Raw genomic sequence first — 15,271 nt, forward strand, 5'->3', positions numbered from 1 at the left:
ACACCGAAATGAGAGAATAACTCATGATTTCACAATCTTAGTAAGTCACGAGATCCCAGGAAAAAGAGAAAAAAAATCTAAGAGACAGACAACAGTACTCTTCAGGACAGTGGTGAAAGGACATTTCAAGCATTTCACGTTAACAGCTGGACAGTTGGCCTAGAGAGCAAACCAAATGGAAGAGGGTTTTTCAATACAATATGATATGATACATAGTCAGAATTCCTTCAATGTAATATCATTGTTAGAATTCCTAAAGTGTTTATATTAAGAGATTTACATAACAAGGGAAAGGATGGGGTTGACTAGTTTTAAGGTACAGAAGACTAAGCAAAAAAAAAAAAAATTTTTGATTATTATTAAATTCATTAAATCCAAAGAGAAAATGGTGTTCAGAAAAATAAATCAAATAATAGCTCAGCTCTGAAGAACATGTACCAAGTCACAATAACATACACCCTAAACAGAAGTCTAGCTAAAACTGTGATACAATGAAAGGACGGAGAACGAGAAGAGGTTTGCAGGTGGGTGAAGCATGAAAGAGCCGAATCCTCACGTCCCATAGGAGGAAATGCATCTAGAATACCTCCAACAGAAACATCAAGCATCAGCCATACAGGAGTGTTATTTGGCCACAGGAATGCAAATGTTAAAAGAAGCAGTTAGAGTAGAAAGAGCTCCGCTGGGGTCTTGCAGAACTGTTTGACTATTTAAACCACGTACACGCATGACTTTGATAACAATTAAAAACTACATGTAAAAACCAGACAGCAGCTGCCTGGTTTGTACAGACTGCCTACCTACAGTCTAACAGAAGGGATGTGTTGTAAGGGGTTAATACCACAGCCTCAGAAACAGAGAAGAATGGCATTCCCAGTACCAGTCAGAGTCACGCAGCATAAGATACCATGAAGACAGATGTAAATTAACTTGAACACTATTCGTCATGAACAAGAGATAAAAGTCCTTTTGATGCCATAAGCAAAACATTATGCAGCCAAGAACATGCAAATGTTGACCGCAGGAAAAACATAATTGGGGTCTTGTTGTGAAGCGGGGGAGGGAGAGAATGGGCACCCTAGAAGCGCAGATCACGGGGCTCGGAAGAAGTGGGTAACTGTGACCCACAGGATGAACTCATTGGCAAGCATCATCCCCTACTCGGGGTCCAGCCAAAGGGTAATTCACCACCCACCTTGGGAAGAAGTTCCCTCTCCTTGAACACAAAAGCATGAGAAGTGAAAAGACCACGAGCTGCTTATTAAGTCTCGTGACCAGCTCCCAAAATCAACTGAGGCCATCTGCACAATGGCACCCCAACATGCTTTGACATTGACTCAGGTGGTAGAACAGACTTTGGTGGTTTGAAAATTATAAATTCAAGACACTGGAAAATATAAGTTGAGCAATAAGGTAAGCTACAAATTCATGCAGACAGCTTTGTTTTGAATCTAAGAGACAACTTAAAAACTCTTCTTTGTAAAAAGGCCCTCATCCACCAGTTATACTTTTCCAAAAGACTTGCTAAGGGAGAGGGAAAGTAAAAGGAGGAAGACAGCACATCATGGCCAGACATATTTCAACAGTGAGTAATAATGCACTAGGTCAAAATGATCAAGTACAGCTTAGGAATCTTAAAAAGTCATGATGGCCTGGGAGGATTAATAATTCTCCTGCAGGATGAAAAGCAAAACTCCCACCTGCTAAGATAAGTGTCCATCTAGAGGAAAACTAAATTCCTGTACAGGAAAATGGCAAGAACATTACTGGAAGTTTGGGGAAACAAGACAATATTTTACCCATAGGTTCTTTTTCATCTGAAACAATCAACAGTGTATATGATTTGTATTTCATTTGAGGACAGTGTAGCAGAAGTACCAACAAAATCCTAACGAAAATATGCCATTGCTTCCTTGAGTTTCCATTTGGCAGGTCAAAACTCCTTTGAGGTAGGAAGTACACAATTAGGGTCTCACATTTACACTGTGTTGGTGAATCACAAGTGTGACACTGAAGAGTCAGTCATAATCACCCTCACAAAACACAGAGAAACAGGCCTATTTCCGACACTCAAATACGCCTGTAAGTTATCTAAATACATTGCTTTCTCTAAGAACTATGGTAAATGGTTAAGACAGCATTTTCCCAATGTGTTAAGTGACAAATAACAATCTACCCTCCCTTTCTGAAGGTCACTGAGTTACAGTAAATGAATAAGAACGATCATGGGTTTTCTAACTATACACACACAGATTTACTTCCGTATATATTTAAAGATTTACCTCATTAGTTCCTAACACCACTTATTACAAATCTAAGAGTGATTTAAAACCACCAAAACGGATCTAAAGCCTCAAAGAGAAACCTGAGTATGTGGTCCCTCTGGAGGCCTGAAGTTTGGTCATTTTTTTCTCTCCTATTTTCACTAATTTTAATCCGATTTCTCCACAAAATTTAGAGGGAGGCCAGTTCAATTATTAAATATTTCATTTCACTAAGCATAACAATGGCTCAAGGGAGAAGGGTTCATCCTTTCAGATTCCTCCAAGTCACACTAGAAAACATAATCTCTCTGGAGAAAACATTATAAGCAAGATGTGCATATTTCACAAAGGATACGTTCGATATGATGTGTCCTACCATAATGTTTAATTTTGATGTTAAGCAAAAAGAAATACATTTTTATACTAATTTGGCAGGGAAGAGCATTAACTTTGCTAGGAAATAGGTACAAACTGAAGACAGAGCTTCAGAAGACAGCCTATTAAAATGACCTTGAAATATCCTCCGTAGATTTTTTTTCTTGGCTCTACAAAACTGCCAACCACCTATCTGAATTCAGCCCCATCATACTAGCAGAAGAAAAGCCAAAGCACAATGAATCGTCAGGACGCAATTCACTATTATGAAAAGCAGAAAATGAGGTAGACTCCATTTTTTTTTCCAGTCAGCAGTTTGGCACAAAATGGCCCAAGTGCTGCTCTGATCCCCAACAGACCTGAGTTATATAAATCTAGATCAACTGACAAATGATAGATAACATACTTCTGGGTGGCTCTCTGTGAGTATTCCCGCAGCTATCAGACACAGTCTTGCCCACCAAATGAATCAGAGGCAAACCACTTCAGTGGTAGAGGCAACCTTTCCAGTCCAAAACTGAAAACTGACCGTAAGGGCCAGTTTACTCGCTGAATCATGCCTGCTCTTGTGCAAGACATCCTTGGGCCCTCTCCTGGCGTTGGAGCTCAGCTACCGTGAATCAGCGTCACACTAAGAAAGCTGCCGAGTTGGAGATCCAGGTCTGAGATTAACACATTCCCTCAGCGGGCAGGCGATGGCAAACTTTCCTTCACCTGACAGTTGGGCATACATTAAATATTATCACATTACTAGGCGCAACAATAGCTTAACTGTAACTAGGTTTCTGATTAAGTCCTTTGGAAATCATCGACGTCATTTATGTTTTTCAAGACGGCTTTAAACAATGAGACAAAGAACGTACGCTGGTTGTAGCACCTTGCATTGCTATCTGCTTCCAGATTTCAATCCACATTGTGTAGTGGGGACACAGTTTGTAAGAGGGCTAAATATAATAGAAGGAGGTGGTTCAGACTATACTTATACTTAGCTTTTGGGGATGAGTCAAGGATGCAAAAGATAAAAATAAAAAAGAGTATAAGACAGAAATACTATACAAAATAACCGTATCTTTTGGTTTTTAAAATATTTTTTAATTTTCATTTTTTTAGTGGGAATGTGAAGCTTTCTGGCAGGTAGCATTTTAGTCCTTACTGTTACCTAGTGACTCTTGCAATCTCTTCTAATTCAAATGATCTATTGTACTGAGAATTCTTTTCTTTCTACATGGCTACACTTGCTACTTACATAGTCACAGCATTGCAAGAGAACTTCAGCTACACGCATTGGCTGAAAATGCCAAAGGCATGTGATATAGCTTATCAATTCAACAATTTAGCACTCGATGACCATTACATGGCATTCTGCTTCATAATCAGCTATGAGGCCTTCAAAAACATATTCAATCATCCTTTATCTTTACACATGATACTTCCTTAAATATTTTTCAGTCACTCTCCTCAGTGTCAGTCAACATAATAATTTCATACCATGTTTCATATTTTTAAAAGTGTCCCTATTGGGACTTCATTGGTGGTCCAGTGGGTAAGACTCCGTGCTCCCAATGCAGGGGGCAAGGGTTTAATTCCTGATCGGGGAACTAGATCCCACATGCATGTCGCAACTAAGAGTTTGCAGGCCGCTACTAAGAAGCGCACATGCCGCATCTAAGACCTGGCACAGCCTAAATAAATAAATAAATAAATAGATTAAAAAGTTTCCCTATCAATTTTTGACTCAACTGCTCTTAAAACCAAGAGGATTTCTATATAATTACGCAAAACTGATTAAATATTATAAAAGATTTAAAAATTCTGTACACAAAAAGAATGGGAAGATGAACATAACAAAAAGAAGTCACTCACATATAGAAATTGTACCAGCCACCATCAAACTGGCTATATCACTTTTCTTCCCACGATAAAAGACACTTGAAAATATCCTGAGTTTTACAGATATTTAGGGCAGTAAATTTAATTCGACTTTCTAAATTCTGAAAAGGCTAAAACACTTCAATGTCTTCCCTAATTTACTCTTCTCTTAGTTTTACTATCTTGGCTTATGAACGTTTTCTTAAAAACACAAAGAAAGCAAAAACCAAATGCAAACGCTGATGTTAAAAACAGTAAAGTTTATCAACTGCCTTCATAGCCTCACATGACAGTAAGGCAACCTGAACGGGTATAATCATCCTCATTTTGTAGATGAAGACACAAAGCTCAGACAAGTTAAATGACTTGTCCAAAATCAAACACCTAAGTAACCAGTGGTTCTGAGGCTTGAATGCACACCTTCAGATTTTACAGTCAGAGCTCAAAAGACAGAAATTAGTGAGGTTAGGTGGAAACAAAGATAATCCCAATTCCTCTTTGTGGAATTAATTAAGAAATTTCAGCTAAAATTGGAGTCCGGGCAGGCCTGTAGGGGGAGCTCTTATACCCTGCCATGCACCATCAATTACTCCAAACAGGAAGATACTTATGCCTTCCTCTCTAGTCTCCAACGGAAAGGTGTTGCCTACTTAACTATCCAGAAGGAAGAAGAAAACTTCTCTCCACCTAACCACAGCCCAGCCAATAAGAGAATGTACCAGACCAACCTATGAGTAGCCTCCATACTTTGGACTCCCAGCTTCCTCACATGGACTGTTGGGTTATTATAGCTCCTCTCAACTACCCTCTTTTCCCTATAATAGCAAGTTCCTCTTCCTTGTTCTCTGACTTGCCCCATAGTTCACATACCCCGAACTGCAATTCCTCTGGGCTCTTCCCGAAGAAACTCGCTTTTGCTAGTAAAATAACTGGCTGTTGTATTGTTAAACTTGACATTCACCAACCTTATATTTTGATTAGAACTTTAAACACACATTTCCCCCAACCCCGTCCCCGCCATACACACACGAACACACAACACTACCTACCCCTTTTCCGAGTTTTGAACCGCTGGCCTGTTAGCACTGGCTTCTGATGCTTATTCATAAAATTTCTGAAAACAAAGAAAATAAGATTAGGCACTTCAAATAAGCAGTTAGCTAATAAGTATATGTTTGACTTCACCCATACTAAATATACTTTTAAAAATGAGATAATTGTAACTACTGAACTAGCAAAACTTTTAAAGTTTAATATCTAGTGTGGACAAAAGACACAAGGAAAATAACCGACATAAACTTTGATATACTTTGATATACTTTGATAAACTTTGATAAACTCCATGCAATACTTTGGGGAAGCATTTGGTGAATATCTATAAATATTTACATGTGCATAACCTACGGTCCAGCAATTCCTTTACAAGGAATTTGTATAACTTTTCCTTTACAATTTATACCCACACAAGTATGCAAATATACGTGTATGTGTATATATAAAAGGATTTAGCTGCAACATTGTTGGATGCATAAAAAAATGGAAGTTGAATACTCATAAACCTATCTAGTTCAATAAGTTGTAATAAGCCATCAAATGGAACTACGAAGCTTTACAAAATAAATTATATCCAATGTACTACATATGGCCCTGCCTACCTCTCTGATTGTTTCCTACGTATACCTCTTCCCATCATTCACTGCTCCAGCCACATTGCCCTCTTTGCTTCTTCCAGTGGGCCAGAGAAGCCATTCACGTGGCTTTAACTCTCTGCACTCACTCAAATGCCTCCATTTCAGAGACTTTCCCAGACCACCCTGAACTAACAAGGCTCCTTCTCTCTCTCTCCCTCTCATCTAGCTCTATTTCTCTTCATAGCTCACAGCAGACCCTGTCATTTCATTAGCATCTGTTTGCCATGGTCTATTTCCCCCAAGAGTAACATCCATGTGGGTAGGGATTTTGTTAGGTTTTACTCAATACTGTATCTTTAGCACCTAAAACAATACTGAGAGTAAGCATTTAAATTTAATAAATAATTGTCAAATAAGCTGTTGCACTGATATGGAAAGATGTTCAAGTAAAATTGTTAAAGGAAAAAAGCAAGTTGAATGAAAGAGTGCAAAGCATAATTTTTCGGTTAAAAAGGGGGGTACAGGTAATATTTCCTTTTCTAGGCAAGGAACATTTAAGAACGATACAAGAAACTGTTAGTAAGCTTTTCATTTGTTTGCTTAACCTCAGAGGATGAGTATTTGGGTATTTTAAATTCTCCTATTGGATTTAATATATAATTAAAAATATCAAAAATGATCTTTTAAAAAAGTGAAAAATCTGCTCTAAAAGACCTTTTACAAACTGAGAATAACCTTGCTGGCATAAATATTACAATCTGAAAATATGTCTAGACTGCCTAAATTATGAGGACCAAATGATTAAGATAATGTCAAGCAAATTATTTAATTAACTTTCAAAGATTTTTAAAATTGTGATTTGAAAATGTCTAGATTTTCTCCATTACTTATACCATTAATTATATCTCAAAATTTTTAAAAAATCCTCAAGAATGTGGAAAAATTATTATTCAATTTATGTACTAAAACTTTCTTCCAACCCCATGAAAAAAGAGAAACTTCTATTTTCACATAGAAATCAATCTGTTTATCATTGAAAACGTGAATCACCATTTTTAAGGTGAAACTAAAAAAACATGTTTTAAATAAAGTAACAAAGCCCCAAAGTAATATCTTTTATGGTTTAAGTAGAGAGAATTTTTATCAAACCTATAAGGTGAACTTACTACATTCTGCTTGGAGATATAAAGGTGACTAAGCCGGATTCCAAGCCCTCAAGGAACACAGAGCCCAGCAGAGATAAAATACAAACATCTACAGTACAATGTGACAGGTGAAACAACAGCGGGACACACCTAGCTAACCAGTATAGAGAAGGGATTGATTGCTGTATGTGTATGGGGCAGCAGCTGCACAGTGAAATAACTACAAAAGCAATAACTTTAATCAATGAAATCTCATTTCATTTGAAAGATGTTGGAAATAGAGTTTCTAATGCATTATTTATATTCACTGCAAAACTCTTTCATTCAGAATTTTCCCTGTTGGAATTTTCAACAGATTCACTCTATACCAGCAAACATTTCTATTGGAGCACAAGTAATGAATATACGTGTGTGTGTGTGTGTGTGTTCTCCTTAATGTTTCCACACCTCCCAAAACACAACAAATACCAAAATACCATACAAAATATTTTCTTGGGTTAGCGAAGAAAAATATCTGTTAAAGAGTTTGGGTCTCCTACCGAGATACAAAACCAAAAATAGAGCCTGAAACTCCTCCAGGAGGTGAACAAGCAAGGAAGGAGTTTCCTTTTTTGCCAAAGATGTTTTTATTTTAGAATTTAAAAATATTTTTAAAGTGGGAGCCCCCTCTAAAAGACTTATTTTAACGTCTAGAATATAAACATATAGAATTCCCTAATTAACTCTACCTTTACACCTTGTTTCTATTTTCCTGCTAATGGCGAATTACTACCAAACACAGCTTACACTGGAGAGAATTACTCTATTTTAAAAATTCTTTAGCTCTGTTTATATTTTCTTTAGTTCTAAATACAAAAGTTTGTTTCTTCATAGCCGAGTTATGCAGGCTTATTTTACACAACCTCAATATAGTCTACGTGGAAAATAATAAAAGAACACATAAACATAAAAAAAGTATGCAAAGATTTTGACACACACAACATCCAAAATAAACAAACACAGAGACTCACCTACTGGTATTGAAAGACTAAATGAAGATATTCTGTTCACCAAAAGTCTCTATCGTTCAGCTGTTACTATTTGGAGTAGAGGCTTGGCTTCCCTCTAAATTTAGCTCTGGTGCTACATTATAATCTGCTCCAGTGAGGGTCAGCCTTTATAAGGCACTCACTGAAGCTCTGGCTGAAGAAGAGCAAGGACACTTTGACTAAGAAACTGTGCTGGCTTAAACCTGGGAAAGTAACAAAGGAAGATGACTAAGAAACTGTGCTGGCTTAAACCTGGGAAAGTAACAAAGGAAGACTAACAAAGGCAGTTCTCTTAGGCCAAGGTCAAAAGCTCACTCTTTTTTTTTTTTTGCGGTACGCGGGCCTCTCACTGTTGTAGCCTCTCCCGTTGCGGAGCACAGGCTCCGGACGCGCAGGCTCAGCGGCCATGGCTCACGGGCCCAGCCGCTCCGTGGCATGTGGGATCTCCCCATACCGGGGCACGAACCCGTCTCCCCTACATCGGCAGGCGGATTCTCAACCACTGAGCCACAAGGTAAGCCCAAAAGCTCACTTTTATTAGACTGCATTACAACTTACAAGTTGAAATCAACTAAAATCATGATGATTTCGCTTCCATAGAAACTATAACCCAAACACTCACATAGAAAATAAGCTCATGGGACTTCCCTGGTGGTGCAGTGGTTAAGAATCTGCCTGCCAACGCAGGGGACACGGGTTCGAGCCCTGGTCCGGGAAGATCTCACATGCCGCAGAGCAATTAAGCCCGTGCGCCACAACTGCTGAGCCTGCACTCTAGAGCCCACAAGCCACAACTACTGAGCCCACGTGCCACAACTACTGAGCCCACGTGCCACAACTACTGAAGCCCGCATGCCTAGAGCCTGTGCTCTGCAACAAGAGAAGCCACCACAATGAGAAGCCTGTGCACCCCAACGAAGAGTAGCCCCCACTCGCTGCAACTAGAGAAAGCCCATGCACGAAGACCCAACACAGTCAAAAATTTTAAAATAAATAATAAAAATAAATTATTAAAAAAATAAAAAGAAAAGAAGCTTATGTCCCACCAAAATGAAAAAGCTCCACGGCTTAAAATAGAATTTTAAAAAATTGTATGTAAAGTGGTAAAACAAAACGGATTCAAGTATTTCACACGTCATCTAAGAGACTAAATTTCTTGGATAGTTTAGAAGATAAAAGAAGGCCATAAAAATACTAAAGCGATACAATCAACCAAACAATAGAAAGCAGGTACTTTATTAATGAAATAAACATTTTTCAATCAATTTCTATTTAAGTCTAAATGGAAAAGTTTAATTGAAAGATTTTTAAGTCTAACATATTAGATAAATATCGCCCCACCTCACTTTATTTATCTTCTAACTGCCCTCATGCTCTTTTCATATTCCACCCCTTACTCCCAACCAGACTCTGGGTCCAAGTGTGACAATGGGCCAGCAGCACTGAAGGGTCTCATGGCTACTGTGTATTAATTCTGCCACTTGCCCTGCCCACCCTGAGTAGATTGACACCTTGCATGATGTCTTCCCTCGTATTCTTCCTTAATTCTCTCCATTCTGGAAAGTGTCTGACCTATCACAGAAGGCCATACCTTCTAGTTGTCCCTACTAGTGGATGCCTGTTCTCAACTAGTAATCAAGCGATTTGGCCTGATACTCTATTCTTGCCTGTTCTTCTGGTCTGGCTCATCTTTGAAGTATGATAATCTGCCTTATGTAAGGCATTTAATATTACTAATATATGCTACACATAAAATAACTATGCTATTCAAACAACCTTGACATTATAACTATGGATACTCTAAAGTGGAATCAATCTTATTTTATAAAGGGATAGAAAGAAAATATTTTAGGCTCTGTGAGCTACATGGTCTCTGTTCCAACTACTCAGTTCTGCTGTTATAGCCTGAAAGCAGCCATAGGCAATATATAAATAGGTGGTCATGGCTGTATTCCAGTCAAACTTTATTTACAAAACAAACAGTGGATCAGAATGGGCCCCCAGGTTGCAGTTTGCCAACACCCATCCTGGAGAGGTGTACCCAACAGAACTATCTGTGACCGTGAAAATGTTCTATATCTGCACTGTCTAATATGGTAGCCACATGTGGCTATTGGACCCTTGAAGTGAGGCTAGTGTGACTGAGGAACTAAATGTTTAATTTTATTTAATTTTAATTAATTAAAATTAAAATTGAAATAGCCAACGTGTCTAGTGGCTATTATGTCAGGCAACCCAGTTCTAAAGCATTCCCTACGGCCCAACACACAAACTTGATAAAAAGGTGAAAACACACTCAAAGGATAGGAATTTTTTAATTAATATTTTTCAAATAAAGTAGCTCTGCAGAGCATTTTGCCCAAATTTCAAAACTATGTGGCTATAGCAGGAAAGAAAAGAAAAAGTACCAAACTTCAAAGTGAAACTCTCTTTGTACCGTCAATATTACTTAAGACAATGGGAAGAGAGAGACTTCCGATTCTAAGATAATAAAAATTATAGGGCAACAATATTATCCCCAAAGTATAAAGTGTGTCATAAAGATGCAATAACACCAGCACACAAAACGCAAAATATAACTGACCCACTTTACTGCAACGTTCTCAGGATGTACTCTGTGTTTAGGAGTAAGTTTCAAGAACTACCTTTTATTCTATATTTCAAATGGGTAAAGTAATTTACCATAAAAGAAAACTAAAAATTGCCCATAATTATAAACTATTCTCCTTTCCATTAAAGCTAAAACTGCAAGAACAAACATCGTAAACTCCTGTACAAAAAGTTGTCATATCTAGGGATCGTTTGGGTTGATAACATTGTAGCATCCTTCTCTCAAAAGAAAAACAAAATTAAATTGCTCTGTGAAACTTTAAATTATGAACATTCTAAAGTGATAAGCTAAATATTTGCCTATAATTACACTACACAATTTTGTTGTCCAGAATAACATTAGCTTGTTCAATATCCTTACCATGATTTTGTAACAGCCTCTCTGGACTCAAAATCACCCAGCCTCTACAACAAACTTCGCTATAGCTCCTAGAAAATTCTATCTAAGTTTCAGTATTTATAATAACGGAAAAAACATTAAAAATTTAAAATAACAAATAGCCTACCTATAAAAGAAAAATGTTTCTAAATAAATTCAAATATTTCTTTAATACAAAAATATTACTATTATATTCATATCCTCTTCATTCTTATAATTAATGATATAAAAGAACAAAGATATCTTTCTTAAAAAGCACAAAACTTAAACTATAGTTCTCTCCTCAAAATTTTACAACAGTAGTTTGCAGCAAGGGACACTAATGGTAGGAACTTAAATTGTGCTAAGCAACGACCTTTTAAGAAAGAGGGATCAAAGCCCAAAGGAATTGTGTTGTGAAAAAAAGTACACTGAGTTAACTATATTCATTTAAATCTGCCTTAAGAAGACATAAAAGCATCGTGATTAAATTTTCATTATGACATTTCCAAATTGATTTCACTTCTTAAACTTTATCTTATTTTCGAATGATTCTTGCTTCCCTGTAAATAAAAATATTCCAGAAATTACATTTTAAGTATTAATGTACAACCTCTTCACTGAAATAAAGACAATTACATAATGTCACTTATTTCATCTCAATGAAGTTATTTTCAAAAACTTTCAAGAAGTATAAATTAACTCCGAAATAGTTTCACTCTGCTTATCAATTCATGCCATCTACTCAAGGGACTCTGTAAGCAGTCCCTGGGGCAAGCACATGTCCTTCTCTGGGCCCTTCCACTTTCCCCATTTGGGATCTCTCCCAGGCCCTTCCCTTCCCCCAGCAACTGACCAGCCCCACTCAGCTTCCCAGATGGCCTAATCTTGCTGATGTCATTCTTATGTCTCAACACTTTGAAAAACACAAACACACCTTCAACTACACACACTGTACATACTTTGGCTTTTAGAAAACTCATTCCTCAAATGTAACATTTCAGGGTATCTTAATAGCAAAATGTCTTAAAACCTCTGTTCTAGTTAAGACCCTTCGAACTTTTGTCTGCAAGACAACAGGATAGTGATAACAACTGCATACCTACAATATTTCAAGTTGTAAATTCAGAGAATTTAGAGGAAATGGTGGCATGAAACAGAGGAATATCCAATGATTAAATGTCTAGTTGTGGTTTAAATATATTTATTAATTTATCAAGTATTTTAGAGCGGGCTTATTGTGTATCAGGCACTGTACTAGAGCACTGGTTTCACTCCAGGGTTAATTTTGTTCCCCAAGGGACATTTGGCGGTGTCTGGAGCCATTTTTGCTTATCATGCTGGGAGAAGGGGCTGCTCCTGGAATCTAGTAGGTTGAGGCCAGGGATGCTACTCAACAATCTACAATGCTGTAGGAGAGCCCCCTACAACAAAGGGTTATCTCGCCCAATGTTTCAATTGTGCTAAGGTTGGAAAGCCCTGCATTAAAGAGGAAACAAAGGTAAGCAAAGCCAGAGATGGGCCTTGCTCTCAAGAACTGAAAATTGTGCACACAGGTCTAAACACATCAGAGCAGCAACCAGGCAGATATTTCCCTGAAAGACTTATTTCTGTTTGCCAAACATTAATGTCAATTGTAGACAAAACAAATGCATCACCGAGTAGCTCTGGCAGGGAGTGATAATGGGGAGGGGCTACGTATGTATCGGGGGAGAGGGTATATGGGAAATCTCTGTACCCTTCTCTTAACTTTGATGTGAACCTAAAACTGCTCTAAAAAAAAATTAAGTTAAAAAAAAAATCAGCAGGGAGTGGTGTCAAATGCCAGAGAGCATTCAGTTGATTAAGGCTAATTTTGTATCAAACACAAAACTGATGGGAGTGTTTATGACTATCAGTACAAATAGAAGAGTAGAAGATAAGTTATTATGGCGAGGGGGACTGAAGTCTGTTCCTCTCTTCTTAGCATTGTAATCAAGGAGGAGAAGATGACAGAATCTTCTGGAAAAAAACATAATACCCTAGACTGGTTACTAGTGGGAGAATGTTGCTTTGGAGCAATGGCTTTTACAAAACATGGGAATGAAACTCAGGAAGTTCAAAGGTGGTGATGGGCAGGAGTCCAAATGTCTTCTCACTTGTGAGTTCTCTCAACCAGGCCACTCCGGCCCCCATCCTCCCAGGAGGGGACCTGCCCAAGCCAAGCCTGTCTAGCAGATGAAGCTTTATTTGAAAGGCTGCACACACGCAAAAAGTTACCTACCATACACATGCCTATTTCACAATGAGGACAGCATGAAATGGATAGAAATGCCCAGGCATAGCCTGGGACTTAATCGGACATAGCACACTGATGATATGAAACTGTATTCCCAGATACAATTTTAAAGGAGTGAATTACAGAAACTCAAATTGAGAGAGAGAGAGAGAGAGAGAAGATCAGTGCCACATTACAAACTTTCAAGTATACTTTTTCAAAAGGCTTAAAATCATTCATTTGCATTCATTTATTAAACATACCTCTATCTGGTACTGGTCAATAGGGATGCAGATGGGACCAATTAGACAAAATACATAGACAAGATGCATGGTGCTCACTTTCTAGCAGGTGAAGTTTGACCCAAGCACTGCACAGAAAAACCTGGCAGTGTGAGTTAAGAAGAAGTAATGGTCTCCGGTATGTTAAAGTACATCACATGATGAATTTGAGTTGCAGTTGTGTTTATTAATGCTTTAACAATCAAACGTGTGTTGCATTTTGTTTTTTTACGTTTTAACTTATAATGGATATCCATGAGGTATGGAACACTTTGAAACCTGAAGAACTAAACCTAGACCTTCATCTCACACTCTGATAAGGTTCTGAGATGTCACGCCACTTGCCTGAGGTCAGGCATTCCATTCTAACCTTGGTGATAAAGCAGAGATCAAAGCAGAAAAATCAGGCCCTCACAAACACAGAACAGTCAGGGCCAGAACCCGTCAACTGTCTACTTGCAGAGCACTTCTCCAACGAACCAACTGAAGTTGTTGGGTAACCATTTATATGACTCTTGAAGGCAGCTTTTTTATTATTTGCCTCATGAATTTTATGGTTTAGAGTCAGAGAGTGAAGCATAAATATTAATTTTAACGTCTAGTTCAGCACTTGGATAAACTGAATTAACATATGTTACCTCCCAAATGCCAAATAGTTCTCCGTGGAGTTCTAGTAAGGAGAAAAACATTTGTCTTTAGCAAGAGGATTTAACAGAAATCCTGCCTCTTAAGGACATGTAAATAGTAGGAAATTTATGGCTCCATGGTTTCTGGTACTACTGGAGCTGGTTCTCAACTTCTTTCCTGCAGAGGCTCAATGCTAACGTAAACACCATCTTCACACTCCTCCACGCCCGATGTGGCGTCCTTTCCGTTAGCCAGCAGCTTCCTCTGTACCAGCAATGTGGGCTTCTCCTTCCTGTTTACAATAACCCCATTCTATTACCTTGTATACTGAGAAAAACATATGTCATGTTCTCTTTTTTCCTTAGAAATGATCACAAATCCAGGAAGCTGTCGAGGTTGGTTTGAAAAGCATTAAAGTCTTTTGTGTGAATATGCAAAAAAGAAGAGGATACAGTAGGATATTATAAAACTGCACACCCCATGGTGGCTTATGATATAGTCTCCGTAGTGCTAAGAGTTAATGTTGCTTACTGTTACTCACCTCTGCCTAGCACTTTTCTTGAGATTTATTTAGAAGTCCTCAAAATAACAGTGCATCTAACAATTATTTTTTAAAAGTCCTCTTCTAACATAAAAATAAGTCGAACTACGAAAAGAGGAAACACAATTCTACACATCTCACAAATTTGTTATTATTGTTTTCCTACTAATATATTATTTTATATATATAATTAAGAGAATGAAAGATAACAAAACAAAAAACACCAAAGGATACACCTGAAGTTAAAAAATCAAGAAAGAACAATGAAAGCATTGTCTCTTTGGC

The 15,271-nt window shown here is 37.8% G+C and overlaps 1 protein-coding gene across 2 annotated transcripts in view; it reads right to left on the reverse strand.

Moving 5' to 3' along the window:
* BZW2 (basic leucine zipper and W2 domains 2) overlaps positions 1–15,271 on the reverse strand; it is a 57,450-nt gene that overhangs the window by 34,568 nt on the left and 7,611 nt on the right. For both annotated transcript variants that reach the window (XM_060020421.1, XM_060020422.1), the window contains exon 2: positions 5,558–5,622. In XM_060020421.1, the coding sequence (XP_059876404.1) occupies positions 5,558–5,615 (58 nt within the window). In that variant the 5' untranslated portion in view covers positions 5,616–5,622. The remainder of the gene's footprint in view (positions 1–5,557; positions 5,623–15,271) is intronic.

This window comes from Delphinus delphis, chromosome 9 (genome assembly GCF_949987515.2).
Source record: "Delphinus delphis chromosome 9, mDelDel1.2, whole genome shotgun sequence".
Taxonomy (NCBI): Eukaryota; Metazoa; Chordata; class Mammalia; order Artiodactyla; family Delphinidae; genus Delphinus; species Delphinus delphis.